General features: G+C 44.1%; 3 protein-coding genes across 6 annotated transcripts in view; 1 reads left to right on the top strand and 2 right to left on the bottom strand.

The window, feature by feature from the left end:
• KIF4A (kinesin family member 4A) overlaps positions 1-6,670 on the bottom strand; it is a 132,238-nt gene extending 125,568 nt beyond the window's left edge. Inside the window, exons 1-2 of the mRNA XM_012642941.1 lie at positions 6,551-6,670; positions 6,319-6,433 (exon numbers count right to left, since the gene is read on the bottom strand). Of these exons, the coding sequence (XP_012498395.1) occupies positions 6,319-6,433; positions 6,551-6,670 (235 nt within the window). The remainder of the gene's footprint in view (positions 1-6,318; positions 6,434-6,550) is intronic.
• Positions 6,671-6,965: 295 nt separating this feature from the next.
• PDZD11 (PDZ domain containing 11) lies at positions 6,966-10,712 on the top strand. 4 transcript variants are annotated; one of them, XM_012643659.1, is made up of 7 exons: positions 6,966-6,989; positions 8,095-8,194; positions 8,637-8,720; positions 8,980-9,036; positions 9,328-9,426; positions 9,983-10,043; positions 10,193-10,712. In XM_012643659.1, the coding sequence occupies exons 2-7, from the start codon at positions 8,108-8,110 to the stop codon at positions 10,225-10,227; spliced, it is 423 nt and encodes a 140-aa protein (XP_012499113.1). In that variant the 5' UTR covers positions 6,966-6,989; positions 8,095-8,107; the 3' UTR covers positions 10,228-10,712. The 4 variants fall into 4 exon arrangements, with proteins under 4 accessions (XP_012499113.1, XP_012499104.1, XP_012499090.1 ...); XM_012643650.1 differs by lacking the exon at positions 6,966-6,989 and adding an exon at positions 7,209-7,263; XM_012643636.1 differs by lacking the exon at positions 6,966-6,989 and adding an exon at positions 7,247-7,304.
• A 4,546-nt stretch (positions 10,713-15,258) lies between these two features.
• On the bottom strand, positions 15,259-27,756 carry ARR3 (arrestin 3, retinal (X-arrestin)). Its single transcript, XM_012643242.1, has 17 exons — positions 27,689-27,756; positions 26,681-26,718; positions 26,362-26,392; positions 26,153-26,213; positions 25,910-25,954; positions 20,706-20,905; positions 20,525-20,584; positions 20,302-20,369; positions 19,552-19,687; positions 19,276-19,360; positions 18,937-19,009; positions 18,395-18,532; positions 16,833-16,916; positions 16,533-16,556; positions 16,303-16,355; positions 16,017-16,026; positions 15,259-15,430 (listed from the first exon to the last, which is right to left on the bottom strand). The coding sequence occupies exons 2-17, from the start codon at positions 26,695-26,697 to the stop codon at positions 15,334-15,336; spliced, it is 1,182 nt and encodes a 393-aa protein (XP_012498696.1). The 5' UTR covers positions 26,698-26,718; positions 27,689-27,756; the 3' UTR covers positions 15,259-15,333.
• Positions 27,757-27,781: the final 25 nt, after the last annotated feature.

Here is a 27,781-nt window from a genome sequence, read left to right on the forward strand (position 1 = left end):
GAGTGGATTAACAAAATATGGTATATGCATATAATGGAATGCTACTCAATTACAAAAAACAATGGTGATCTAGCATGTCTTATATTTTCCTGGATAGAGCTTGAGCCCATCCTCCGAAGTAAGGTATCACAAGAATGGAAGAATAAGCACCACGTGTACTCGCCATCAAATTGGCACTGACTGATCAACACTAAGGTGCTCACACGGTAGTAATATTCTTTGGGGGTTGTGGGAATGGGAGTGGGTAAACTCACAACTAATGGACGTGGTGAGCATTATAGGGGAGAATGGCACGCCTCAAATCCTGGCTTGGGCGAGGCAAAGTCATAACATGTAACCAAAATGTTTGTACCCCAATAATATCCTGAAATAAAAAAAAAAGTTTATAAAGTAACAAACTTACAGCAAGCTAAGTTTAATTTATTATTGAAGAAAGAATTATTTTTAAAAATTGAGTGTAGCCTAAGTGTGCAGTGTTTATGAAGTCTACAGGAGTGTATAGTAATGTCCTGGGCCTTCACATTCACTCTCCACTCACTCGCTGACTCACCCAGAGCAACTTCCAGTCCTGCAAGCTCCATTCATGGCAAGTGCCCTACACAGATGCACCATTTGTTATCTTTCAAATTTTTTCTTTCACCCTGTATTTTCACTGCACCTTTTCTATGTTTATTTTATTTTATTTATTTTATTGGGTAAAGGGATGTAACTTAATAACAGACTGTATAAAATTCAGGAAAACCTCACCCAGCAAGAGCCAGAAACAATACTCGTCTGTATTTTTCAATAGCAATTCAGAAAATCTTAGGTGGCCTATGAAACTAGCAAAAGAGTAAAATATCTTCCCAAACGCGGAGGCACCACATGTTCTTTGTGGAAGTAGCCAAGCCACCCCGAGACCCCAGTCCCCTGGAATCAAATCCATTAGCAACAATCATCCTTAATGGAAAATATCTCACCTCCCAAAATGTAAAATAAAAACGACACAAGCAAAAACTCAAAACTAAGAGACAACCAGAGCAAACTTTAACACCTCATACTTCACCTAGGCCCCAACTGTCATGGTACTGAGACACAGTCCACCCTATTACTTACACTGATTCATTACCACAGAACACAACAAAATTTAGCATATCACTGTTCCTACTATATCCCTCCCCATAAAAAAAAGTAAATAAACACAATACAAAATATAAACTTACCCTAAATAAAAGTCAGCATTAGCCTAGGGATTCGACTGCAATATTACTACACTAACCCAGGATATTTTAATCCTCTTCCTACTTATTTACAAAAATCCTCATTCTGAGAGCCCTGGAAGCATTATAAACATTGTTGAATTAGATTCTTCTTCTTGAGGTAGTTCAAAGGTAAAACATAGCAGATTTACCTAGTTTTCTACACTACCATGGTGGGGTAATTATCGTAGAAGGCCTACAAGCAAAATCCTCATCCCCTGTTCTCATACTATTATTGTGTTTTCCCTCAGATCAAACAAACTAACCTAACTAGAAACACATACATAGAGATGAAAAGTCATATAAAATTTAAAAAGCAAAAAAAAACACAAAAAAAGAATCTGTAAGTATCATCACACTAACAGTCTAAACTTCACTAAAGAAAAAAATGTACTTGGTTCACCCAAGCTACAGGCATTTTAGAAAGTATTTAAGACATTAAACAGCTTATAAAAATAGTGGAAAAATTTTAGGTGGGAATAAAGAGTTCTTCCAAAATGCCACATCCACAAGAAGTGCATGGCGAACTGTCTGTCCGAGGCTCCCTTACACACTGGCACACTCTAAGGCTGCCGCTGCCCTCTCCCTCAAGTCGGCTTCAGAGGCGCAGGGATAGTGGCTGACGCCTGTTCCAGGCATGCCAAGGAGACCTGAGGGATGTTCGCTGGCTTTTTGTGCTGCGCACTGATGTTCTCCAGCACCTGCTGCCAATGCCTCAGCTTTGTCAAGTGCGTCTGGACCAGCACATCCTTCCGCTGTAATTCGTTCCTTAGCTCTAAGACATCTTCTTTGATAACTTGTTCTGGACAGATAATTGCAATCTTTTCTGTAGAAAAAAGCCATTCTGTCTGTCGTGCAATATCTAGAAATTTCTGGATACACTGATCAATACCAGTTCGAATTTATTCTTGATCAATGCCATTGACATAGTCCTGACTCACCAGAGAAGCAAAGCGAGCCTCGAAAGATGACTCCAACTCATCCACCAAAGTACTGTTAGAAGGTCTCTGAGAGCCAGGTGCCGCCTGAAGAAGCAAAGCCTGGCCCGGGAGTTCCGGCGGGGGTGGTGGAGGCCCCGGTGGCTGCCCAGAGAACATACCACCTAGCGGAGCCACCACGTCTGGAATCCCTTTTCTATGTTTACATTTACCAATACTTACTACCATTGTGTTACAATTGCCTATAGCATTCATTAAAGTAATATGCTATAAAAGTTTGTAGTCTGGGAGCAATAGGCTATACCATATAGCCTAGGTGTGTAGAGGGCTATATCATATAGGTTTGTGTAAGTATGCTCTATGATGTTTGCACAATGATGAAATCGCCTAATGATGCATTTGTCAGAATGTATCTCCATCGTTAATCGATGCATGACTGTAACTCGCTAATTAACTATAGGGAAGAAGCTACTAAAACTGTAAGCATGGCATCTAGAAGGAACTACAAATCCAAATTTACATCAAGGTGAAAAAAATAGGAACTTAGGAAGCCTGACCCATACAAGGGTGGTAGACATGTTATAAAGGAACACAAGGCAAGCTTTCTCTGTTAAATGATCAGTGTATATATGTCAAAGCTGTTAACTACGATTTACCAAGATAATTTAGGAGTCTTTAAGTTTTGAAACAATGTGTCAATCTAAATGAAAGCTTTGAAGTTTTGAAAGAACTTGTTGGTTTACATGAAAGATCATAAGAAAATGCTAAATTGAGGTTTTCATTATAATAGATTGTTGGTATCACCTGGCATGATTGTGGGGCAAGAGAATAACATTCCATAATTTTCTGCAATACCACAGATATGTGTAGATAGCAATAACTTGGGAAACCAGGTTTCAGTACTTTTTACAAAATACTCAGGGCTCTATAGTACCAGGAGTTCAGAGTACAAGAGGGTGCTGGCTTTGTTTTGCAGCTGAGGGCAATGTTAACCAAACACATATATATTGGAATCACTTCCTACTTTATACTGCCTTTGAATACTATAATTAATTCTAATAGTTTACCAAGTTAAGAATATAAAAGTAGAACTATAGTGTTCTTACTATGCTGTAGAGGTACATTCTGAGGAAGATGACCAGATAGTGAAGGGTCTTAAAACCATATTGTTTCAGGAATGGCTAAAGGAAAGGGGAGATGGTTAATTAGAAGAGAAATAGACAGAACCATCTAACAGTCTTCCAAATGCTGTATGTAAAAAGGAAAAAAGATTAACTTTATAGTGGAGAAGCTCAGCAGATTAACACCTTAAGCAAATGATCCAAATGGATAACAGCAGTAATAGAACAAATCAAAATCAAATGCTACCTGCTGGGATTCAATGAGAAGAATACAGCACCACTTTCGTGATATTTCTGCTAAAAGATACACAACTTGATCTAATCATAAGTAAGCATCAGATAAACCAATATTGAAAAAAGGTTTACAAAATAACTGGCCTGTGATTTTCAAAAGTGTCAAGATCATAAAAGTCAAAAAAAGACTGAAGAACTGTTTTAGAACGAAGACTAAAGAGGCAGCAGAACTAAATACAACACGTGATTTTTGAACTATATCCTTTTGCCATAAAGGACTTCCTGGGACAACTAGTGAAACTTGAATGGGGTTTGACGATTAGATGGTAGTAATGTAGCAATGTAAATTTCATGATTTTGATAGTTGTACTGGGGTAACTTAAGAGTCCTTCTCTGTAGGGAATATACACTAAAGCAGCAGTCCCCAACCTTTTGGGTACCAGGGACCAGTTTCATGGAAGACAATTTTTCCATGCATGGGAGGGATGATTCAGGTGCATTACATTTATTGTGCGAAGCTCTCTGCTAATGATAACCTGTATTTGCAGCTGCTCCCCAGCACTAGCATCACTGCCTGAGCTCCACCTCAGATCATCAGGCATCAGATTCTCATAAGGAGTGCGCAACCTAGATCCCTCATATACGCAGTTTACAGTAGAGTTCACACTCCTATGAGAATCTAATGCCACAGCTGATCTGACAAGAGGCACAGCTTATGTGGTGATGTGTGTGATGGAGAATGGCCATAAATACAGATGAAGCTTTGCTCCCTTGCCTGAAGCTCACCTCCTGCTGTGCGGCCCAGTTCCTAACAGGCCACAGACCAGTATGCGTCTGCGGCCTGGGGGTTGGGGACTGCAGCATTAAAGTATTTGGGAGGCATCAGGTCAACAACTCATCTCAGATGGTTCAGAAAAAAAAGTTCTTTATGCTGTTCTTACAACATTTTTATAAGTTTGAGATTATTGTGCTAGTATTTTAAAATTTTGAAGCAAAGTGTTCAATGTGCCTTGAGCCACACATTTAAAAAAAAATATGTGAGTGGCTGTTGCCTGGAAAAAGGCTTCTGCAGAGGGATGAACTAACATCACTGGGAAGAAATTACTGGGAAACAAATTTCATTTCAATATAAAGATCTTTATGGCCAGGCGCAGTGGCTCATGCCTATAATCCTAGCACTCTGGGAGGCCAAGGCGGGAGGATCGCTTGAGCTCAGGAGTTCAAGACCAGCCTGAGCAAGAGTGAGACCCCATCTCTACTAAAAATAGAAAAAATTAGCCGGGCATGGTTGCCTGCACCTGTAGTCTCAGCTACTCAGGAGGCTGAGGCAGGAGGATCACTTGAGCCTAGGAGTTTGAGGTTGCCGTGAGCCAGGCTGATGCCACAGCACTTGTAGCCCAGGCAACAGAGCAAGACTGTCTCAAAGAAAAAAAAAAAGATCTTTATAATATAATTAGAGCTGTCCAAAAACCAAATATCAACTGGACTACCTGTGAGTGAATGAGTTCCCTGTCAAAGAAAAAAACATTTTTTTGAGACAGGGTCTCACTTTGTTGCCTGAGCATCAGGGCAGTGGCGTGATCATAGCTCACTACAACCTCAAACTTCTGGGCTCAAGCGATCCCCCTGCCTCAGCCTCCTGAGTAGCTGGAACTATAGGCCCACCACCATGCCCAGCTAATTTTTCTATTTTTTGTAGAGACGGGGTCTCGCTATGTTGCTCAGGCTGGTCTTGAACTTCTGACCCCAAGCAATCCTTCCACCTCGCCTCCCAAAGTACTAGGATTACAGGCATGAGCCACTGCACCCAGGCTCAAAGAAAAAATTTTAAACAGACACTGAAGTTCACCTAACAGAGATATTGCTGGAAAGCATTTTTCATTAGCTGGAAAGTTTAAACTAGATGATACACAAATGTCCCTCTCAACTTTAAGGCACTAGTATGCGTGATTGTACTTCTTTTAAATGAACCTCTGCTTTGAATCTTGAATAACCACTATACTAGAATAACAATTAGACATCTCTCAGGCACTGGTCCCTTCTTGAGAATCCTGCTATGGTCTTAACAACATTAAAGACTTAGCTTCTGCAATAGAGATTATTAACTGGCCATAGTATTCAGGGGCTTTAGGAAATCCCCTTCTCCACCTAAAAGAATTTTACTCATTCAAAACCTATCTCAAAGGTTCCCTATTCTGTGAGAGTCATCCCAAATTCCCCAAGCAGAGTTAGAGCCAGCCTTTTGTTTTTCATACCACTTTGTATAAGAGCAGTGCTACTTCTACAGCAGGACTGACTCTGTTGTATATTTTTAACTTTTAAAATATTTTTTCTTAAAGATAGGTGTAAAAAATTTAAAAATTGTTATGTATTCAAAATCACGTATGTAGTCATCTACCTCCACTCCTACCCGCCCTGGACTTTGAACTCCTTCAGGGCCTGAAAGCTATATTATTTACCTCTGAATCCCTCAACAAGCTCTGCAGTGTCTGGGGCTCAAGTGGGTTAGTACACTAATCACCATCAGTACCCACTAAAGAGCTTATAATCAAATGAGGTTCCAGGACAAACAAAAATATATACAAGTCAAAATGAACAGAACTACAGAAGCAAATACAGTATAAAACTAGCTTCAAGGGTACAGAGACTTTCACAAATGTTATTAGGCTAGGGGCTTTTTGAAGGCAGGGATCATGTTTCATCCATTCCTGAATTTGCAGCACCCAAGCATAGTGCCTGGCACATAGTATATGCTCAAGAAACATCCAATGAATTAAAGAGCCTCACCTTTAAATACGCCTTTTATGAGTGGCGCTACTGCTGTATTGAAGACTTCTTCCTGTTCAGTAGAGGGGTCAAACACAAAATCGTAGGTAAAGGACTTATCAGTACCAACCACCACCTAGAGAAGGCAAGGGAGAAGCCATAAGAAAAAAAAAAACCGAGAAAGAATAGGCCACACCCCTCACTGCCATTTGTCCCCCCGCTGTTCAGACAGGCCCCGGACACTGCTACGCACCTGAGGCTCCCCGGGCACGAAGGAAAGGCACATCTGGCAGCCCTCGCTAATCTCTTTGGGGACCAGAGGGCGACAACGCAGAGCCACTCTTACAGGAATTCCCTTCACCTCTTCCTTCATGATCCTACCTCAGCACCGTCTCTGCAAGGGAGAAAAAAAGGCTTGCTGGTGAATCTAGGTAGGTCGGCAGGGGTGGGAGGGTTCCTCCTCAGTTCCGGCCCTCCTCACAGGGTGGGGTGGGTTATGGAACTCAGCCTTGGCGGCTGCAGCCTCCCCTCCCAGCGGGATCGCTCTGCCTCCTACTTGACCACGACGGGACTGCCTGTCAGCCTGACACACTGAAGACAGCGAAGTGGCGTCTGAAATGAAAAGATAAAACTCCAATGGGGACAGCGACAAAGAACCAAGGCCCCAGGGTACCGGAAAAACAGGTTCTGAGGTAAGGTGTGCCCCCTTAACTCACCAAACCAAACGTCCCTTCCCCGTCTTCCCCGGTGTCCGCCGCCCTGTCCTAACCGGAGTTTTAACCGCCAAGTTTCAAATCAGTCCCAGTGACGCTAACCAATCGGAGCGCACACAGCCTGTGGGCGGAGCACGCACGTCGGCGCGCGCAAGCGACGAGTTGGGAAGGCGGGGCGTGCGCGTCGCATTCCGGCCCCACCTCTTTCCGACCCAGCCGAGTATCCGCTTCCGGCTCCCAGGCTGAGTTGGTGGTGAGCGGAGCCTGGGGTGGCGAGGCCTGGCCCCTGGCAAGGTGGTTTACGCGGTCGTGAGCGCGGGACTCGGATCTGGAGGGTGGCTGGTGATGAAGAAAGGGTCGATGTGGGGACCCACTATTACTAGTCACATCTGGGGAGTGTGGGGCGGTGCCTTGCCCAGAGTCCCTGTGGATAGATGGAGTCGGCACTCCCTTGGGCTTTGAAAGTAGATCTTTTTAGACGCGACCTGATTTCCTCTTCTCCAGGAAGGAGACAGTAACATCTATTTTCCAGAAATGAGTTCATGTTTCTAAAGTACCTAGCAGGTTGCTTGGCATCCAGAAGATGTTTAGCAAAGCTAATAGTAGTTTTCTTCTTCTTCTTCTTCTTCTTTTTTTTTTTTTTAAGACACAGTCTTTCTCTGTCACCCCAGGTAAAGTGCACTGGCATCATTATAGCTCACAGCAACCTGAAACTCCTGGGCTTAAGTGATCCTCCTGCCTCAGCCTCCACAGTATCTGGGACCACAGGCGCTTGCCATGATGCCTGGCTAATTTTTCTATTTTTAGTAGAGACGGGGTCTCTCTCTTGCTCAGGCTGGTCTCGAACTCCTGAGCTCAAGCGATCCTCCCGCCTCAGCCTCCCTGAGTGCTAGGATTAGAGATGTGAGCCACCGTGCTGGGCCTCTTCTGTCTTTTTGATTCCTTTTTCTTCTCCAATCTTAACACCTAGATAGGCCCCTAGAATGACAGCCTTAGAATGGGTTGGAGCTGCTTTCTGTAACTTGCTGGGTTGCTGTGCCTTTTGAACCACTTTTGTCCACTTTGATCCACCCTTCCATTCCAGGGTCTTGCCTGAGATGGACAGCCGGATTCCTTATGATGACTACCCAGTGGTTTTCCTGCCTGCCTATGAGAATCCCCCAGCATGGATTCCTCCTCATGAGGTGGGAACCATCTATATTCCTGAGTAGAGGATTTTTCCTACTGGACATGACATGATGTGTGAAAAGTAGGATGACAAGGTTAGAAAGCTAAATGGAGAGTGAATATTAGCCCTTGTTGTAGCCAGAGGACCCAGAAACTGGATTCTGAGCAGCAGGGCCTATTGGGAAGTTCTTATGGAGCTTCCTGCCAGGGTCCATTCACACTAGTGAATTCTGGAAATTCAGAGCTCTAGTTTCCATTCTGTCAAGGGGTGAAGAAGTGGGGAGATACTGGACTGCTAACATGTCCCAGTGCTATCCATCTACTCATTTGGACAGTGTTATCTATTCTACTTAAGCTAAGTCTTTTCCTGACTTCAGGGTGATGCATTAGTCTTCTGGTGAAGGTAGGTGTGAAGTCTAAGACTGGTATTAAAATTTCTAGGGTTTCTGTGTCTTACAGAGGGTATACCACCCAGACTACAACAATGAGTTGACCCAGTTTCTGCCCCGAATTGTCACACTGAAGAAGCCTCCTGGAGCTCAGGTGAACTTATGGAGCCTCTTATTCTAGGTCAGATTTGTCCGTATTGGAAGTTGGCAATGGTCAGGGGGATAGATTGGGAAACAAGTGGGGATGGGAGGAAACTTTTCTTCTTGTGGACAGAAAAGCTAAGATATAACTTCCACAACTTCTGACTTCACTCTGAGGAAAACACAAGCTGAGTTATTGTACAGTGATGCTGCTATGTGTTCTTGTGTTTGTGATCTCTATTGAGCCCCCATTCTGTGCTCTTGTGTTACAGCTAGGATTTAACATCCGAGGAGGAAAGGCCTCTCAGCTAGGCATCTTCATCTCCAAGGTGTGTGTGCCTGGTAGGCAATATGGATAGCTACATCCCCTTGTTAAATTATCAGATTGCAGAACGCTGATGTCCCAAGGGCTGAGAGAAGGATGACTCAGTGGACTCATTGAAGGGGCGTAATGGGGACACCCCCTTTCCCACTTAAAACTTTCCATTTGGTGGGCCATCTGTCTCCCTTCATTGTCACAGAAAAACAATACCATCTTACATTTAAATAGCACTGAATTTCACTTACAGTCTTCTGAAATTACCCCATCCCAATCACATGGGTTTTCTCTTTACCAACAGGTGATTCCAGACTCTGATGCACATCGAGCAGGACTTCAGGAAGGGGACCAAGTTCTAGCTGTGAATGATGTGGATTTCCAAGATATTGAGCACAGCAAGGTGAGCGCAGCACTTGGGCCTAGGTGGTACTAGAAGCCATCCCAAATAAGACAGGTTGGACAGGATTAGCCATCTGTAACTTGATAAGAAAGCATCTTGCTGGGCACAGTGGCACACACCCGTAATCCCAACTACTTGGGAGGCTGAAGCAGGAGGAGTTTGAGACTAGCCTGAGTAACATAGCAAGACCCCATATCAAATAAACAAAAAAAAGAGTCTGGCACAGTGGTTCACACTTGTAATCCCAGAACTTTGGGAGGCTGAGGCAGGAGGATCGCTTGAGCCCAGGAATTCGAGTCTGCAGTGAGCTATGATCACCCCACTGCACTCCAGCCTAGGCAACAGACTGAGACCCCATCTCTTAAATTAAAAAAAGAAAGATGGTATAGCCTATTCCTTTGAAAAAGAAAGAAAAAATGCATCACTCCTGGGGAAATGTACCACAGGGAAGCAGCTATTAGTGACCCGGAGGTTGGAGTGGCAAATCCCTTTCCCCCTTGTGATTCTGTCCTGGATCATCTCTCTTCATTTGTACAAGTTGCTTTATTCCTTCCAGGCTGTTGAGATCCTGAAGACAGCCCGTGAAATCAGTATGCGTGTCCGCTTCTTTCCCTACAGTAAGTGCCACTCTCTTTTTTATTTCCTTGGCAGACCCTAGGTAAGAACTCTTTAAATACTGATGACTAGAGGCCCCACAAGTTGGGAGTGGGGAATTGGGAGCCAAAGCCTGAAAATAACCTACTTTTTTCTTCCCTCTTTGCCTCAGATTATCATCGCCAAAAAGAGAGGACTGTGCACTAGAGAGTTGCAGCCCACAACCCTTCATGTGGACTTTGCCAGGACAAGCTGGCTAGGCTTCAGGGAAGCTGCTTTACGCTCAGCCCCTCCCTGGCATAGCAGAATGGGGAGGATAAGGATACAGCTAGCCAAGTGCATTACCCAAACTGTACTGTACTTTTAGTTCCCTAGTTTTCTAGGTGAGCTTCATTCCCTGAAAGGAGAAGGATGATGATGTCTAAGTATAACCTGGGGAACCCAGTTAGAAAAGGCAACTGACATATATTGAATACCATGTGCTAGTCCGTTACACATCATATCATTTTAGTTGTAGAAATTAGTAGAAAAAAAGAATCTTAGGGATCTTCTATCCGGTTCGCCTGGCCATCTCATCCCATCTTTGTACTACCAGAGGTTTCATACACTTTGAAGACTTCACTAAGACCCTATTTTTGCACCTTCCTTCTCATATCCTCTCCCCAGAAAAGTAAAACACAATGCTAAAGAAATGTTGGTGTGACTTTTGAATGATACTGATTGGATATAAAATGCTATCGAGGCAAGGAAAAGCTCTTCCAAAGACAGGGGCCACTGGAAAGAACTATGCCTAGTTCAGAACTATCTTTGGCCAGAACATTAGGGAGACCCAGGAACCTTAGTCACAGTATCACCAAGAAATGGCATAGGGTAAGGGGTACTGGAAGAAACAGTGCCCTTTCCCCTAGGAGCTTCAGACATTCCTCTGCAGGGGACAATATTAACATAATTCTCTCTTCTCCTTTCCCAGATTCTTTGATCTGGAACATAAACCGAGGAAGGGGCTTAGATGCATGTCTTTTCAGAGGCAACAGCAAAAAATTTGTTCCCAATGTCCAACTTGTAGGTTGAGTAGTATTAACTGCCAATTTCTCCCTTTTCCTCACTGCAGTGCCAAATAACTTTCTGTCACGTTCTTAGATCTTTAGTTACCAATCCACTGTTAGAGATTCCAGATCACACCTATGCCATCTCCATTGGCATGTTGAAAATACCCATTCAGAATGAAAAGTTTTCTAGTGAGGTATGGAGTGAAGTGTCCCTATGATGAAAGCCGAAAATTGGCCTTGAGAGATTCCTGGGGAACTTAAATATGTATCCTTGGAGAATGATTCTATTAGTCTGAGATAGAGCCTGGAAAACTGGATTTGTAAATAAGCAAAGTAAATAAGTGTCCAAGTATTGGAAACACTGTTCTAGGTAGTGGTAATGTATCTCTATGAGAAAGTCCTGGCTCTTCCTATATATCACACCCCAGCTCTACTAAGGTACCTCTTCTAGAGGCTTAGTGCCATTGTTAGGTGGCAACATCCCTTGAGAGCAGAACTGGTGGTAGAATTAATTTGGCTGTGTCTGTGCTTCTTGGGAAATCCTCTCCTATTTGCTCTGCTGCCCCCCTCTGGCCATCTGAGAAAGAAAATAAGAGGCTTAGTTACTTCAGTAAAGGCATATTGGTTGAGTGAGTCTACTGAATGTTGAGGTCCAAGACTCTCCGTGTGGTTAACAGGTTTTAAAACAGCTCATCTAAGAAGTGTGGTAAACATCGTAAAAAAGCCCCAGTCAGGTGCCGTGGGCCTGAGAGGCAAAAGCCCTCCTGCCCTAAGTCGGTTCTCACTTTGAGGTACTTGGAATGGTTCTGTGTTAGGGCGCCAGCGGGAGGCAATTGCATCGTGGAAGTATAGGTATAATGTAGAGAAGGTGCAAGCAATAACAGGCTGAGGCTAAAGGACCAGTCGTTTATCGAGGGTGTAGGTAAGAAAACAGTGAATGAATCGTATCGGCCTTTGAGGTACCCCAGCTGCTGTAGAACTGCATTCTCTATAGATGTCTTTTAGGCGTCAGAGAAGGTAAGGTGCTGCAGAAAGCTTCCTTCCACCCAATAGCTGTGAGATACAGTCAAGAATAAAATGAAAGCACTTCCAGGAGTTCCATTTTACTCCTAAGCCCAGGAATTGGAAGAGAGTAAGTGGCCAAGTATTTAAACCATAAACCTGGAGGTAGGGGAGAAGGACTGGTATGGAAAGCCCAAATGCAATAAATCCATCAAATTAGGCAAAGAGACAGCCTAAGCCCTCAACAGAACAGTGGCTTTTGAAGCCCGACTCCTTGAAGGGCTCCAGTTGGATTTCAGCCACTGAAGTGTGTGTTAAGGAAGGTAATAGAATGAGGTGGCTGAAGTCAAATCACAACTCTCAGCAGTAGCTTCTAGGAGACACAGAAGAGGAATTCTGATCTTATGATCCCCCCTGACCTAAAGGCAAACCAAGGAACCACTTTGGGCTAAAGTTAGTCCCATTTTCCCTTCAGTACCACTTAGGCAAAAAATTTGGCCTGGCCATATTTTGCTCTGGCTGGGTTCAGCAAAGGAAGCTTGCCTTCTCTGTACACTCCCTACTCCAGCAAAGCTGGAAGAAAGGACACTCCCCTCTGTTTTCAGTGAAGGTGAAGTACTTCTGGAAGGAAGGGCAGGAGCCACACTCTGGAATAGCTCTGTGTGTGCGTGTGTGTATGTGAATGGTGACAAGCAAAAGGAAGAAAAAAGGTCAGGTTCAGAGGCTGAGATGATTCATGGCCTTTGGGCTATCTGATGGGGAGATGAACCTTGCCCCCACTCCACAAAGGACAAGCCAAGGTTATCCAAGAGTAAGCAGTGGCGGGTAGCTACAGACAGTGCAATAGAAGTATCATAAAGAGAAATGAGTATTTCATTTTTCACACCGTAACCAATTTGGGCACTGGTCCCAATAAACATCATGTTGAGGTCTCTGGATTTTTCTTCTCCCTCTTCTGCAAAGATTTGTCTGGACAAATCAGAAATGATGAAAGGGAGCAGATAGTGGTAACCCAGAGTTAGTGGACAGGGATAGATCCTTCTGAGGTATAACAATGCTTCCCTAGGTCCAGGAATCCTAGAAGCCTTGAACCCATGACCTTTCTGATCCCTAACACTAGTAATTCCTCCCCCCAAAAAAAGAGCACCGTAGGCCCTCTCCATAGATTTAACTTTAAGTATGCCGGAAGAAGTTGTAGTTATACCTTACCTTTTGTTCAGGTCACTCTTGTTACCCACCAACATGATGACAACATCGTCATCTCTTTCTGCTCATACATCTACTGACTTAACTGTCTCCTTAAAAGAACTGATGTCTGCAGGAAAATATGTTGCAGAGGGGTTGAAACATTTAGCAGAGGGTTTTTTTGTTGTTGAGACAGAGACTCACTGTTCCCTGAGCTAGAGTGCAGTGGCGTCAGCACAGCTCACTGCAACCTCAAACTCCTGACCTCAAGCTATTCTACCTCAGGCCCATTTTGGAGAGAATAATGTATCTGTCCGTCTTCTCTGCTAGTCTTACCAACCTCCCTATCACTTCCTTCATAATCGCTTTTTCAAATAAAACAGCACACAACACCCACTTGCGATGTCATGGACAACCACTGCAATAGTTGAATCACTAATGTAGCTAGGAATTAGGCTGTGAAAGCACTCCTGGCCAGCTGTGTCCCACAGCTACAGCTAAACTTGCATAAAACGAATGTTTAGGAAGAAGATGGGGAAAGGTAGAAAAACTAGTCTCTTAAAAGCTAGAACCAAATAAAGGCAGAATATAGAGTCAGGGAGACTGGATCCCTGAAGAGTGGCTGCTATGGCCTCAAACCAAGTGGCCTACAGTCCTAGGACAGGTCCAGCCAATTTCAATATACTACTGTTTTGATTAAGGAAGATCCTATAGAACAGCAGATTTAAGGATTTGGGGCCTCTTGAACTTTACGTTACAGTTGGAGATTACATAAGGGCAGAGAGAACAAGAAATGTAGGGCTTGGTAATTTGAGGAGGCTTCAGTTTTTTCTTCCCCTTCTTTCTGCACAGATGACATGGTGTGGTGCTACCCTACTTTGATAAATAGACCTAAGGGGTTGAGGTGTAGGGTTAGTGGTATGAGTTAACACTCACTATTCAGGACCTAGGTACATGGTCTTAGACGGGAAGTTAACTCCAATGGATGCGCGCAAAAGAAAGTTGTATAACCTCTCTGAACTCCCCCCCCCCATTTCCAATACCAGGCAGTTAGAACGAGAAGTAGAGAATGGCCCTTTAGGAGGTTGTCCTGGCTCCACTTCCCGACACTTATTCATATAATAGATAATTTTGAGGAAGAGAATCCCCAGGGGAGACAGCCAAGGAAAGGGGCAAAAATGTCCCATGTGACTCCTTGGTGGTGTGTCACCTAGTAGGCACAGTGGAAGCTGTCATAGGTGGAGTGGGTGATGATCAACATCTTCTCTGCTGTGAGGGCGATAAGTAGGCCAACCATCCGCCCTGGGCACCCTTTCTCCCCTGAAAATCTCCATGAACCGCCCCCCACACACACATACACACTTCAAACTTTCCCAAGGAGGAGGAACTCGATTCTCCAGAGAATACCGCACCCCATTCCATACCATTCACACCTTTCGATCCCCAAAGTCCAATTCAGCGCTGCTCGGCTCTGCTCTCCCAGGGATACAAGCTTGGATTTGCACAGAGACTGGTATTCAGGTCTCTCAGCCTCCAGGCCAAAGCCTCGGACATTGCTCTGGGCCTCCCGGTACGTTACGGAGGGCATACATCAGGCACACATCACGGCAGGTGGGCTCCGCCACCTGGTGGTGTCACCTTTCGTTCTCCCCAAGGGCGGCTCGCGACTGTTGGTTTCGCACCCACGCCTGGGTGCGGCCACGCCCCCTCGGCTCCCTCCCGGCAGCTCCCGAGGTGCCAGTGCCTTGTGCTTGGCGCGATCAAGTGAGCACTGGAGTGGGATGGTGCGGTGATGGGGTGCGGGTGGGGATGGCCTGGGCCGGAGAGAAAGCCAAAGGACCCCCGGAGGACTAGTGGCCATGTCAGAGAGAAATCGGGGTCCGCTAGGGGAAAAGACTGTGCTAAGGATAATCTAATCACGGCGAGGGCATGGGGGCAGGGAAGATCGTTCTCAGTCGTTATATTACTCTCCGGGAACAGGAAATATCAACGAGATCACCAGGCACAGCTGGACAAGCCAATTTATTAGAGCATTGCAGTTGGGACTCCCACACAGAGGGGCATCAGAGCGAGGCGCTCACCTCCCCTCATCTCCCTCCGCCTCCAACGCCTTCTCGCCGTGCTCCTCGCCTTGCTCCTGCCGCGTAAACTCCTCGATGACTATGTCCTCGGAGCTTGCAGAAGCAGCAGAGGGGAGTGGAGGGTTTGGAACCCCTTTCTGGGCGTCCTCCACGTTCACTTCCTTTTCCAGATCCCAGAGAAGTGATCCCCTCCCTGCTTCCCAGCTAGGCTCCTCGGCGCCCTCTCAATACCTCCTCCCTCAACCCCGCCCCGCCCCGCGCCCAGCGACCAATGTGGCCAGTTTCCTTGCGTTCCCTCCCAAATTTCCCAGCACGAAAGTCCCCCAGGAGCGCCGGAAGGGAAATAAGAATGGAGGGTGGGAAGGAGGGTAGGGACCAAAGAATGAAAGAGGTGCTTGCGAGGGAGTAGGGGAAAAGGAAAAAGAAAAATGGAAGGGATGAGGGGGAAGGGCGATTCCTAGAGGAGCAGGAGGTGGAGGGCGGGGGGGGAGGTGCAGAAAGGGAAAGGAGGGCGTATGAAAAGCACTGAACTGTGACACGAAGCTAAACCATACGTGGGTTTCCACTTCACACGTATTGAAAGCAACACCCCAGGGAAGCTTTTTTGCATTTCCATCATAAAATGGAGGGTGGCGTTGGGGAGAGAGGCATGGGGCTGCCAGGCCTCATATTCCATTACCTTGCGGCCTCTGTAGCAAGCATGGAAAGGGAGGGAAAATGGAGCTAAAGCTGATAAGGGACTCTTCGGTTCCCTCGAGAAATGTCTTCACGCTTGCCCCTCCCTTTCCAACCCTTCCCCTCATGCACACCCAACACACATACTTCCCCTGAAAACCCAGACACCCAGCCTGCTTATTGCTATTCCATCTCTACCCAAACTGCTGGTCTCCAATTCAAGAGATCAGAACTGTTTGGCCCCCAACTGTCAGGACTACCCTTCCTGTGAGTCCCACTTGGTCACTCACCATGACACGGCTTTGGATGAATCAGCATCAGGGGCAGTTCCACACCAACATCACTGTGAGGATCCCAAGATGGAGTCACTGATCTCCCTACAAGCCTGACCCCTGAACCTCCCTCCCTCCCTCAGTTTTCCAGTTGTAGGATGCCCTCAGACTCTCCCTAGTCACTCTTTTGGTCTCCTTATCCCCTCCTCTGCCTCTTCTTGCTCAGTCCTTCCATCTCAGTCTCTCACCTGGCTGTCAGATCTCCTAGGATGCTGTGGGTAGAATGACAGCCAAAATTAGCAACTGGAAATGGAGAAGGAGCAACCTAGTTTTACTTGGGTATGAGAGATCATAAGGCCAACTCAGCCACAGAATGGGTTTCTGGAAGGGAAGGTGATTTTCTCACTGAGCTCACAGCTTTGGGAACCTGGTCTGGGAGAAGGAGTGGGGAACAACTTGATTGGGTCAGTCTAACTGAGAGAAAAACAGACATGAGAAATGCTTGGCTCCCCAGCCCCTGCCCAGACAGACCCTGAACCCTCACTCACCCCCCACAGGACACCATCAGGTTGACTCTGACTTTGTAGGACACCAGGATCCCCAGCAGCTCCTTGTCCATTCCCGGTCTAAGACTGGAGGTTGCAGTATTCATTTTGTGTGTTTAGGGGCATGAGGAGTAATTCATTCAGTCCTCCCATTTCTTCCTGTGCATTCCCATCACCACACCCTATTACCTTTCCTCTTCTCCGAGAAGATCTCCCAGGCTTTAATCTCTGCTACCCACTGAGACCACATTTCTCTTCCTAAAATTCAGTTTTACCATATCGCCCTGTGTTCAAGAGCCTACTTTTTGAATAAAACTACTCTGCCTGACTTTCAAGATCCTTAACAATCTGGCTCCATCTAGCCTCTCTAACGTTTTTCTGCCCTAACTCCCTAACACCTGGGATGCAACCTAAGTAGACCCATCCTCTCCCTGTGATCAGAAAATGTCATATGGATCCCCACCTTCTGGCCTTTGCCCATGCTATGTTCCCAATCTGGAATGCTCCTTTCTTCCTCTGTTGGTATCCAGATCCTTCACATTCTTCAAGATCTAGTTTATTCTATCTCTTCCTGGAAGCCCTCAACAGCTATGCTGGCTTTGCATTTCTCTTTGTTCCTCACCTAGGCTATAAATTGACTAAAGACAGAGACTGTCTTAAACTTCTTTATATCTCCCACGTTGCTTAGCATAGGAATAAGCATGTAACCAGTGCTCAATGAAAACCTGCTAATTGAGAAATAAGACACTGAGAGCTGTATGAGCTTGGGACAATCTCTTCATTGCTCTGGGCTGTTGGTCTCCTATCTATAAAATAACACTGCTTGGATGGTTTCTAAGGGTATTTCTAGCAATAACAGCCCATAGCTACTTGATTGATAAGGCACAGGGAGAGGTGAAGGATTAACACTCATCAGATTGTAGCAGATGGCTTTTGGTGAGAGACACATCTAGCACTAGGGCCTCTGAAGGCAGAGGGCCAAATGAATGATTTCATAGGATTCTTAGTTCCTATCATATGATTTTCCTTTTTTGTCCTCCTTTCCCTCCATTTCTCATCTCCTAGTCTTCGACTCCATTTCTACCTTCTCTAGAAACTAGCTACTATAGAGATCACAGTGTTTAGAGCCAGGTGACATGTGATGAAATCCTGTCCGCCTCTGCCACTTGTTAGCTATGCAACCTTGGGTGAGTTCCTTCTTCTTTCTGAGCCTCAGGATCCTTAAGTGTAAAATGCAATAAGAAGACCTAGCCAGCCTACTTTAATGGGATTCTTACGAAGATAACATAGCACATATGTAGGACCTTTGTGAACTGTGAAATATTATATAACATAAGGGTTTTTTTTTCCCCCTCTCCACATTTTCCTTTCTTGCTGCCTTTGACCTAAGCCTACCATTGGTCCCATGGGCATTATTTAGCCTGCTGCTGGCCCTCAGCCCTGGAGGAGTCTCTCAACACTGGCCAAGGACATTTTAAAAAACAGGCAGGCTTCAGTGAAGATGAAACCTCAGAGCTGTGTATGTTGCATATGTGGAATGGGTTGATAGTTACATTTGAGCTTACATTGTGCTAGAGGCCAGATTGGTATCTTCATGCTTGAGTTTGCCATCCAGTGCCAGGCCCTGTTTCTGGCAGCTGGAAGCCAGGAGTGGGGTTACTGCAAAGCTCTGGGAGAAGTTGGAGTTAGCAGCTACGGTCTCCCTTTAAAAGGGGAATAAGAGAACAACTTAGGTTAGGCTTGCCAACTAAATGTACTTTCAGTCCCAAGAGTATCTTGCACAATCCTAAGAACCTACTGGAGTATCCAAGAGAGGTGAAATGTCTAACTGTGAAGAGGAGTGGGAGGAATTAGCTCTGGCGGGAAATCCTTGTGCCCCTGCCCACTCTCAGCATTGTGATGGTCCTCCTGTGGGTAAGTTGCATCCCCTCCCTCAAGTTCTCCTGGTAATTCCTCCCTTTCTCCACTTCAGCCCTCACCTTGACCTTCCTAATTCCTGGGCTCTCCCCCACCCTTTTTCTTTCCCCAACCCCCTCATGTGCCTGCTGGCCCGCTTCCCACCACCCCACCCCTTGACTCTCTGACCCCAGCCCCAGCACCGGCTCACGTGAACTCCTGAATGAACACAGTCTTGGTGTACTTGTCTAGTGAATACAGGACAACATCTGTGATCTGGTCAACTGAACAAGCCAGGAAAAAGCACATGACTATAATCAGTCAGTTATCCTTGAGACCCCAGCTCACTGTCCTTAGATGTGACCTTATACATGGGCATACTATACATGATGCAGTAAGATGTGCTCATGGACAAACAAAAATATGTTTTTGACAAGCCTATGTTGGGGGGAAAGCCTAGATGAATGCAGACAGGTAAGTGGGGCAGAGTTTTGGAAAAAGACCTGTGGCTTTGGGACCAGATGCAGAAGGCTGGGAAAAAAGAACTCACCTGAAATCTTGATTTTTTTGATGACCTTGCTGGTGCAGTTGTTAATAGAAACATTGACAGAGATGGGTTCACCGTGGTAGTGAACCTAAAGCAGGAGGAGAGGCCCATCACAAGTTAGAGGAAGAATACCCAGATCAAGACCTAGAATTCCTGTTTCCTTAGCACTATTGCCACCCTGGCTACCATCTCTGCCTACCCAAGTAGAAAATCAGTGAAGAAAGGGTATCAGAGGGGTTCCGGGGTAGGGGCAGGAAGTGGGCGGAGGGCGTTACGAACCTCCCTGTCCATCCAGGCCTGGAGTTGTAGGGGCTGAGCTGACAGAAGGAAGCGGCGAATGGTCTGGGCCCAGGGCCCAGGGCCTGGCTCCAGGGGTGCAAATTGTACTTTCCGAATAACCAGCCGCACAGAGTCTCTGAGCAGAGGCCATGGGGTTAGCCAGAACGTCTCTTTTGGGACCCACTGATCTCTCCCATGCCACCCCCATAGCTCAGTTCTTGCTTGGGGGTGAGGGTGGGGGTGGGGGAAAGCTTCCCTCAGAGAACTCCTCTAGATCGTTAATGTAGGTATCTCGACCAAGGGTTAGTAAACTATGGCCCACTGGCCAAATCTGGCTGGTTGCCTGTTTTTATATAGCCCACAAGCCAGGAATGGTTATTACATTTGTAAATGGTTGAAATAGATCAAAGAATAATAATATGACACATGGATATTATATAAAATTCAAATTTGAGTGTCCATAAATAAAATTTTATTAGAACACAGCCATGCTCATTCATTTATGTACTACCTGTGGCTGTTTTTGCACTACAGTGGTAGAGTTGGGTAGCTGCAACAGAGACTATATGGCCCACAAAACCTAAATATTTCTTTTTTTTTGCCCTTTACAGCAAAGTTTGCTGACCTCTGCCCTAGAGCAAAGAAGAGAACTCAGAGGGGACTCAGAACTGGGCATCATTTGTGGTGGCAGTGATATGGAGGTCATGGCAGAGGCTGGAGGCAGGGATTTGGGGGAAGACCAAAGAATACCTTTTGGAGATTTTCTCCTCCAGGTTTTCAGCACAGAAACTCTTCACTTCAAAGTCAATCCCACAGGCCTGTAAAGGGACAGGGGCAAAGAGAACTCATTTCTAGTGCTGCCCTTCCTTCCTCATCCCTTAGCTGTCTGTTTCTCCATTATTGTCCATTTGTCCCACTGTTTTTCTTCCCTGGCACTACCATCTATCACTCTTTCTCAGAACCCAGACTTTACCTTTCCTGCATCTTCAGGACCTGGTTGCAGTGTCACTGAACAGGGCAGGTTGGCAACCATCTAGGGGACCAAAAGGAGGTCAGCAAACAGAAGAAATAGGGACCTCTCTCCTCTGTCTTCCTTCTTTAGCTTCCTCTCCTAATCTTCCCTGGAAACCTTGCCCAGGACTTGGGGTCAGTACCTGCAGGGTAAAGGGGTAGGCATTGTCCCCCAGCTTGTGCAGCAGTCGCTCCTGTAGGACTGTGAGGGGCCCCTGGGGGCTAGTGGGTTCAGCTGGGACCACTTGCTGGGTCTGTACATACAGATCTTTGCGGAATGTCAGACCAATCACATCCAAGTCATCACGGCCATAGCGAAAGGCACATGTCAACATGACAAACACTGTAGGCAAAGGAGGAAGAGAGTGATCGATCAGGCCTGAGTGGGAAAAGAGACCTTAATTGGGTCGTAGGAAGACATGGAGAGCCAATATAATATGATCAAAAGACTATGACCATAAAGAAAAAGATTAATACTACAGTAAAATTTAAAACTTCCTTATGTTAAGAGTTTTTATAAACAAAGAAAAAAAGAAAAGCCAAGGAGAAAATATTTGCAACACATATAACAAACAAAAGTTTAGCATTCATGCTGGGCGTTGTGGCTCACGCCTATAATCCTAGCACTTTGGGAGGCCAAGGCCGGAAGATTCCTTGAGACCAGGAGTTTGAGAACAGCTTGGACAATAGAGAGACCTCGTCTCTACAAAAAACAAAAAAAATTAGCCAGGCACGGTGGCGCATGCCTGTAGTCCCAGCTACTCGGAAGGCTGAGGCTGGAGGATCACGTGAGCCCAGGAATTTGAGGTTGCAGTGAGCTATGATGAGGCCACTGCCCAGGCAACAGAATGAGACCCTATTTCAAAAAAAAAAAATGTTTAGCATCCAGAATGTGTACGAACTCCTACAAATCAATAGTAATAATACACCAATATAAAAATGTGTAAAGAATGTGAATAGGCTCTTTACAGAAGCACAAAATAGAATGGCCAATACATATGAAAACATGTTTAATCTCACTAGTAGTCAGATAAATGCAAATTAAAACCATAATGAGATAATATTTTACACCCATTAGATTGTCAGAAATTTTAAAGTCTGATGACACTGAGTGTTGGTGAAGACGTGGAGCAATAGGAGTTCTTATATACTGCTGCTGGGAGTATACATTAAACAACCACTTCGGAAAGCTGCTTGGCACTATCCAGTAAGATTGAATCTGCTCACATTTTATGACCTAAGAATTCTACTACTTTAGAGAAGCTCTTGCCCATGTTTATAAGGAGATACATGTGAGAATGTCCATTGCATCAATGCTTGTCAGAACATTAAAGTGGAGATAATCTAAATATCTATCAACAAGAGAAAGGGTAAAAATTGTGGTATATTCATATAATGGAATACTAAACCAAGATTAAAATACATGAACTAGAACTTCATATAATGCTATGGTTTGAATACGTCCTCTCCATAATTCAGGTGTTGAAACTTAATGACCATTGGGATGGTATTAGGATGGCCTTTAAGAGGTGATTAGATCATGAGAGCTTCTTCCCTGGTGAATGGGATTAAGACCTTTGTAAGAGAGGCCTCTTGCCCTTCCACCTTCTGCCGTGTGAGCACACAGTGTCCCTCCCCTCCAGAGGATGCAGCAACAAGGTGCCATTTCGGAATAAGAGAGAAGACCTCAGCAGACAACAGAAGCTGCCAGCACCTTGATGTTGGACTTCCCAGCTTCCAGAACTGTGAGAAAATAAATTTCTGTTCTTTATACATTATCCAGTCTCAGGTATTTTGTTATATCAGCACAAACACTCAAAAACTATTGAGTAAAAAAGCTAGCTGCAGAATGATATGCATAGTATGTTACTATTTATACAAAGTTTAAAATCATGTGGAACAATATCAAAGTTGACACAGATATATAAATATGGAATAGAAGTATAGACACATCGTGGGAGTAATAAGCACCAAATTCAGGGGCTACCTGGGGAGGGGGAAGAGAAGGAGGAGGGTGGGAGGAAGGTGAATGGGATCATGGACGGACACACAGGAGGCTACAGTTTGTTTCTGTACTTTTTTTAAAGCTAGGTAATGGATACAGGGATTCATTATATAATACTTTATGCCTGAAATATTTCATAATGAAAAAGATAGACAGTAAGATTTAGGGTCAGAATACCTGGCCTTGAATAGGATTTGTACAAATCCCTTGAGTTTTCTCGATCTCAGTTATTTCACCTGTCAATAATGGGCCTGCACCAGGAGCTCTATTTATGTTATTTAGACCTCACAACAACTCTCTGAAGTATTACTATCTCCACTCTACAGCTTAAGAAAATGATGATGGGAATATTGGCAGAAATGGAACAGCTATAATTTAACTCATATTTGCAGCTGGTACCTAAGACTAGGTGTAGATAGAAAGCCTCTGCAATGCAGAGAAACAAAACTACCGACAGCCACACATAAGTAGAAAGCAACTTATTTTAGTAAAAGACATTGAACATCAGATTATTTGCTTTTAAAATTAATAATGAGGAAAATGAATCTATATTCAAAAGATGCAACAAAGACTGAAAATAATGGTAATACCCATGTTTATAAGAACTGGGGCAATGAGCAGCCTCATACACTGCAGGAGGGAGAGTTAATTGGTGTAAACTTTCTAGAGGGCAATTTGGCAATAGGTACAGAAAGCAGAAAGCTTTAAAAATGTGTGAATGCCCTTTGGCCATTAATTCCTCTTCTAGGCATTTAGCCTAGAGAAATAATTGGACAAGTCTGAAAAGGTTTATACATACACATATACATACATGGATGTGCTTTACAGGGTTGTTCATAGCAGCGAAACATTGAAAATAAAGTGAATGTCCAACAATTGGAGATTGGCAAAACACATACAGACAACTTTAAAAGTTATAGGTTTTTATGTATTGATAATAGGTTTAAAAGAAGATAATAAAATATTCATAGTATAGCATTTTAGTGGAAATATAGATACATTTGCACAGAAAATGTGAATAAATAAGAGCTGAAATATTATTAGTGATTACTAGTGATTAAGGATGATAAGATTATGGTCCCTTTGTCCTTCGTCTGTGCTCTCTAATTTTTCTACAATGAAGACAAACTTAATTTTCAAAAGATACAACACATAGATTCACCTTGCTTCTTAATTATGGCCAACTAAAGTGGGAGAAGAGAGAAAGAAAGAAAAGGAAAGGAAAAACAAAGGAAAGGAAAAGACAGAGAAGGTAAGAAGGAGAGGAAAAGAGGTGAGTGGAAGGAGGCAGAGTCAGGGAGGAAATGAAAGCGATGAGGAATGAGAGAGAAAAAGGTCAAGAGGGTCGAGGCAGAGGGGGATCTAGTAGAGGCCCTGAAGTGAGGGTGTTGATCAGATGACTTGTTCTCGGCATCTCTTGCTGTTCCTGTGTGGAGATGGCAGCAGAGTAAGTCATCAGCTGCCATCACCCCCCACCCACCATGCTGAAGCTCTAATTGGCTCTTTAGCAGTTTAAAATCATCTGGTGTCTGTGCTAGGAAATAGCTTGTTTTTATTTTCTTTCATAAATTGACATCTATTCTAAAGTTATTAATTTATATTTGTGTTTATTATATAAATTATATATTAATTGTGAACATCAGAAAATGCAAACAAAAAGAGAAATCAAAGCTCAGCTATCATACATCATATTCCAGAGATAACTGCTACTCATAGCTGTTGTGTATGCTTCCCAACTTCATTTGTTACTATAATCGAACGCGAGGCCACCTTAGGTATTCATGCTATACTACGAATAATATTTCTCTCATTGCCTTTTTGAAATTAAACTTTGCGTTTTGAGTTCACTGTAGATTCACATGCAATTGTAAGAAATAATGCACAGAGATTCCAGATAAATTTTTGTTAAGCAACAATTCGTTCACACTATCACATATACCACCCTTATCATTGGCCTTTATCACTCAATGGTTAGAGTAATCGTATTTTACATCAACAAATACACTTTGATAGAAAAACACATTAGAAAATATGATGCAACTAAGATGATCTTCATAAAAGTAATGAAATGTATAAAATAGCCAGGAATAAACTTAAGAAATATGTACAACTTAAATGAATAATAATATAAAACTCTACTAAGGGGACATAAAAGATTAGAATAAAAGGAAAAATACATCTTACTCCTGGATCAACATGTATTTTTTTAAAACTAAAGATTTCTTTTCATAGCTTATTCTGAAGATTTTGTAGGAATGTGAAAAAATGATTTAGATTTTAGAAATACAGAGTACTTGGAAACCTTAAATAAGTTGGTTAATTTATGGGTGTACCCCAAAGTTCCTCTGATATTTAAAACTGGCTGGATTGCTTATCCACACTGCTTAATCTCAGAGATTAAGGCTACTCTATTATCCAGTAGCTAAAGGTTACATCTGAAATAGTATTCATCAACTCATTCTGAACCTGTTTCAAATGAAACCCAATTCTCAGTCTAGTTGGATCACAGTGGGGTTAATCCATAGTGAGAATTAAAAGGAAAAAAAGCAGCAAAAAATAATAATAATTCAGTATAATCTTGATCTATAGTACTGCTGCCAGAGTAATGTCTCTTGCTGTTACTTCCCGTGGTTGTCATTTTGTTTCTTTGTTTTGGATTTTTTTAAAGGAAAGGTTAGGCATTTTCCCTACACAAAAAGGGAGATGGAAAGATACACACCAGAGGTTGCAAAATGGCAGCCCTGAGGGTCACATCCAGCCTACAGAAAAAAAGCTTTTTGATTTATCAAGGCCTTTTAAAATCTTTTAGTGAGTTGCCAACATTTGAAAATCAGGAAATTTGCATAAAAATGTGGATTTCTGGCGTTTGGATCATTCCATAAGCAATTTAAGTCCATACTCAAATCAATAGCCAAGCAGGGGTGCCAACAACAATAACGGAGAAAATCAGAAATTTTAGAAAGAACCTATTTTAATTTCAGCACACATGTAAGTTTTGGGTAATTTTGAAAACTAAAATTTTATTTATGCTTTAGAAATATATTTATTTTAAATATTATTTGGGGAAGGGGTACCATAGTCTTTTCAAACCTTGGGCCTTTAAAGGTCTTATTCTGAGCTTCATTTCTAGTTCCTCTTTAGCAATCAGAAAATTTGGCCACACTGGGCTGGAATTCCCAGTTGTCAGCCCCCACCAGAGAAGGCATTCACAGTTCCTGCCACTTTCTGATTTTCTTACACCCTCTGGTCAAGTCCACTCATTCAGATTACCTGTCTGGCATGTGTGATGTTTCAGTTTGAGACCCCTAAAACATACAAAGACCAACAAGGATTTCCACTTACTCTTTCGACCTTTTAAGTAATCAGGATCAACCAGGACTACACCATCTGTGAAAAGAGGGTAAGACAGCACCCTGGTCAGGAAAAACTCTCACACTATGGAAAGCAGAAGTTGATTCTTAAAACAGTTCTTCCCATTCTTCCCTTTAATTGGCTTCCTTTTCTGCATGGACTTCCTGGCTTTCTTTTGCTCCCTGGCTCCCATGCCCTTCTCCCCATGCTTTTCCCCTTTTTGGACTCACTGACCAATGGGTTCCACCATGTCCACATGGTCCACGAAGTCCCGTCTCCCCAGGTAGATGGAGATCTGTTGTGGAGCAACCTCCCATGTTACTCTCACAATTATCTTTGAACGGATTCCTCTGAATTCCCCAACCCAAACCCCTAAGACCTTGAAGGGTATACCCACCTATCCCTTTTGCCCTCTCATTTGCCCAGCTGGGCCAGGTTCTCACCTTGCCATTGGAGCTGGTCTTCTTAAACACCCTATGGGGAGAAAACCAGAAAGAGGATAGGGAGGAGGATTGGGAGAACGGGGAAGAGGAGAGGAAGTGAGAGGAAAGAAAGGGAAATGGAGGGAAGAGGAAATGTTCCTAGGACTAGGAGAAGAGGTTCCAGGAGCATAGGATTGAACAAAGGTAGAGGTAATTAGGGTAGAGTCCAGGGCCACCAGTTAGGGAAAGGTTGGAAACCCCTCTACCCCAAAGACAAATACTTGGGTTTGTGTAGAGAGCAGTTCACAGATTCAGGACATTAGAAGGAGTTCTTACTTACTTGGAGGTGTTGGCCATGGAGTTGAGATTGAGCCTTTTCTGGAAAGAGGGGAAGAAGAAGAAAGGTTTGATCACTGGAGTAGGGTAAGGTCCCTATTCTCCTTACCCCACTCCAGTAGACCATCCATATACATCTAGTGTGATGTAACCTTTCCTCCTTCGATGGACACCTCACCACCATCAAGTGCCTCCTATTCTCCCTCCTTCCAAAGGTACTTCTTCAGCCATACTCTTACCCATCCTGGGCAAGGGGAAAAATCCCTCCTTATTTTGTACAAAACACTGACTAACTGTACTGTCTACTCTTCACAAAGGCCAGGACTTTCTGGAATGGCTGGAGCACTTTTGAGAGCCTTCAGAGAGAAGGAATTTGTCTGAAAAGGAACTGGGCAGAGACTTTCATCCAGAAAAGTATGAGGAGAATGTGTTTCTTGGTCTAGGTGAGGCTGGGCACCACCTGGCACACAGTAGGTGTCAAGACATGTTTGTTAGGTACATGAATGAATGAATGGATTCTGTCTCCTTCTGCTCCTGTAATGGACCCTGAGCCTGAGCTCACCTCATCATGGCCTTGATCCTCAGCTAAGAAAAGAGAAAGGTATGGGAGAGAAGCAGTTAGTGTCCTCATGCTCTTGGTTGTTGGTGACAGAAATCTCTATGGAGGTCGAAAGTCTTCCTTGAACCTATTCATCTGTCTTATCTCTGTCCCCAGATTTTCCCATCCTTATCCTCATCCCTGTCCTCAGGCGCTAGGCCTTGATGTAGGGATGCTTAGAGAGAGGAAGATGTCTCTCCAGTGCTTCCCTTTGATGTATACTAGGCTTGGCCCCAGGGGTGAATTTAGGGGAGCTTCCAGAGGTCTCTTGCAGGGTCTCTCAGCCTGAACTGAATGCTTGATGGGTCAGGAAAGGTGTTCCTCAACTGTTCCCTGATATATTAAGGGGGAATGCTAAGAGCAAGGGATGTAGGGCTTAGTATGGGCTAGTAGTAGAGGGCTTTGGAATATTACCTGGGGAGATAGATGAAGTTCACATCAGTCTCCAGCTCTGGTTGCTGTGCTTACCTCCCCAGCCTCTTATACTCACAGTCCTCTGAGTGTTTA

This window comes from Propithecus coquereli, unplaced genomic scaffold (genome assembly GCF_000956105.1).
Source record: "Propithecus coquereli isolate 6110/MARCELLA unplaced genomic scaffold, Pcoq_1.0 Scaffold101, whole genome shotgun sequence".
Taxonomy (NCBI): domain Eukaryota; kingdom Metazoa; phylum Chordata; class Mammalia; order Primates; family Indriidae; genus Propithecus; species Propithecus coquereli.

What these genes read in the sequence shown, in the direction of transcription:
- PDZD11 (XM_012643659.1), top strand. Translation starts at nt 8,108, where the DNA reads ATGGACAGCCGGATTCCTTATGATGACTACCCAGTGGTTTTCCTGCCT. An exon ending in CATGGATTCCTCCTCATGAG is followed by an intron (nt 8,195 to 8,636) that starts GTGGGAACCATC and finishes TGTGTCTTACAG; the next exon opens with AGGGTATACCACCCAGACTA. An exon ending in TAGGCATCTTCATCTCCAAG is followed by an intron (nt 9,037 to 9,327) that starts GTGTGTGTGCCT and finishes CTTTACCAACAG; the next exon opens with GTGATTCCAGACTCTGATGC.
- ARR3 (XM_012643242.1), bottom strand. An exon ending in GGACATGGTGGAACCCATTG is followed by an intron (nt 25,955 to 26,152) that starts GTCAGTGAGTCC and finishes CTCTTTTCACAG; the next exon opens with ATGGTGTAGTCCTGGTTGAT. An exon ending in TTACTTAAAAGGTCGAAAGA is followed by an intron (nt 20,906 to 25,909) that starts GTAAGTGGAAAT and finishes CTTTGCCTACAG; the next exon opens with TGTTTGTCATGTTGACATGT.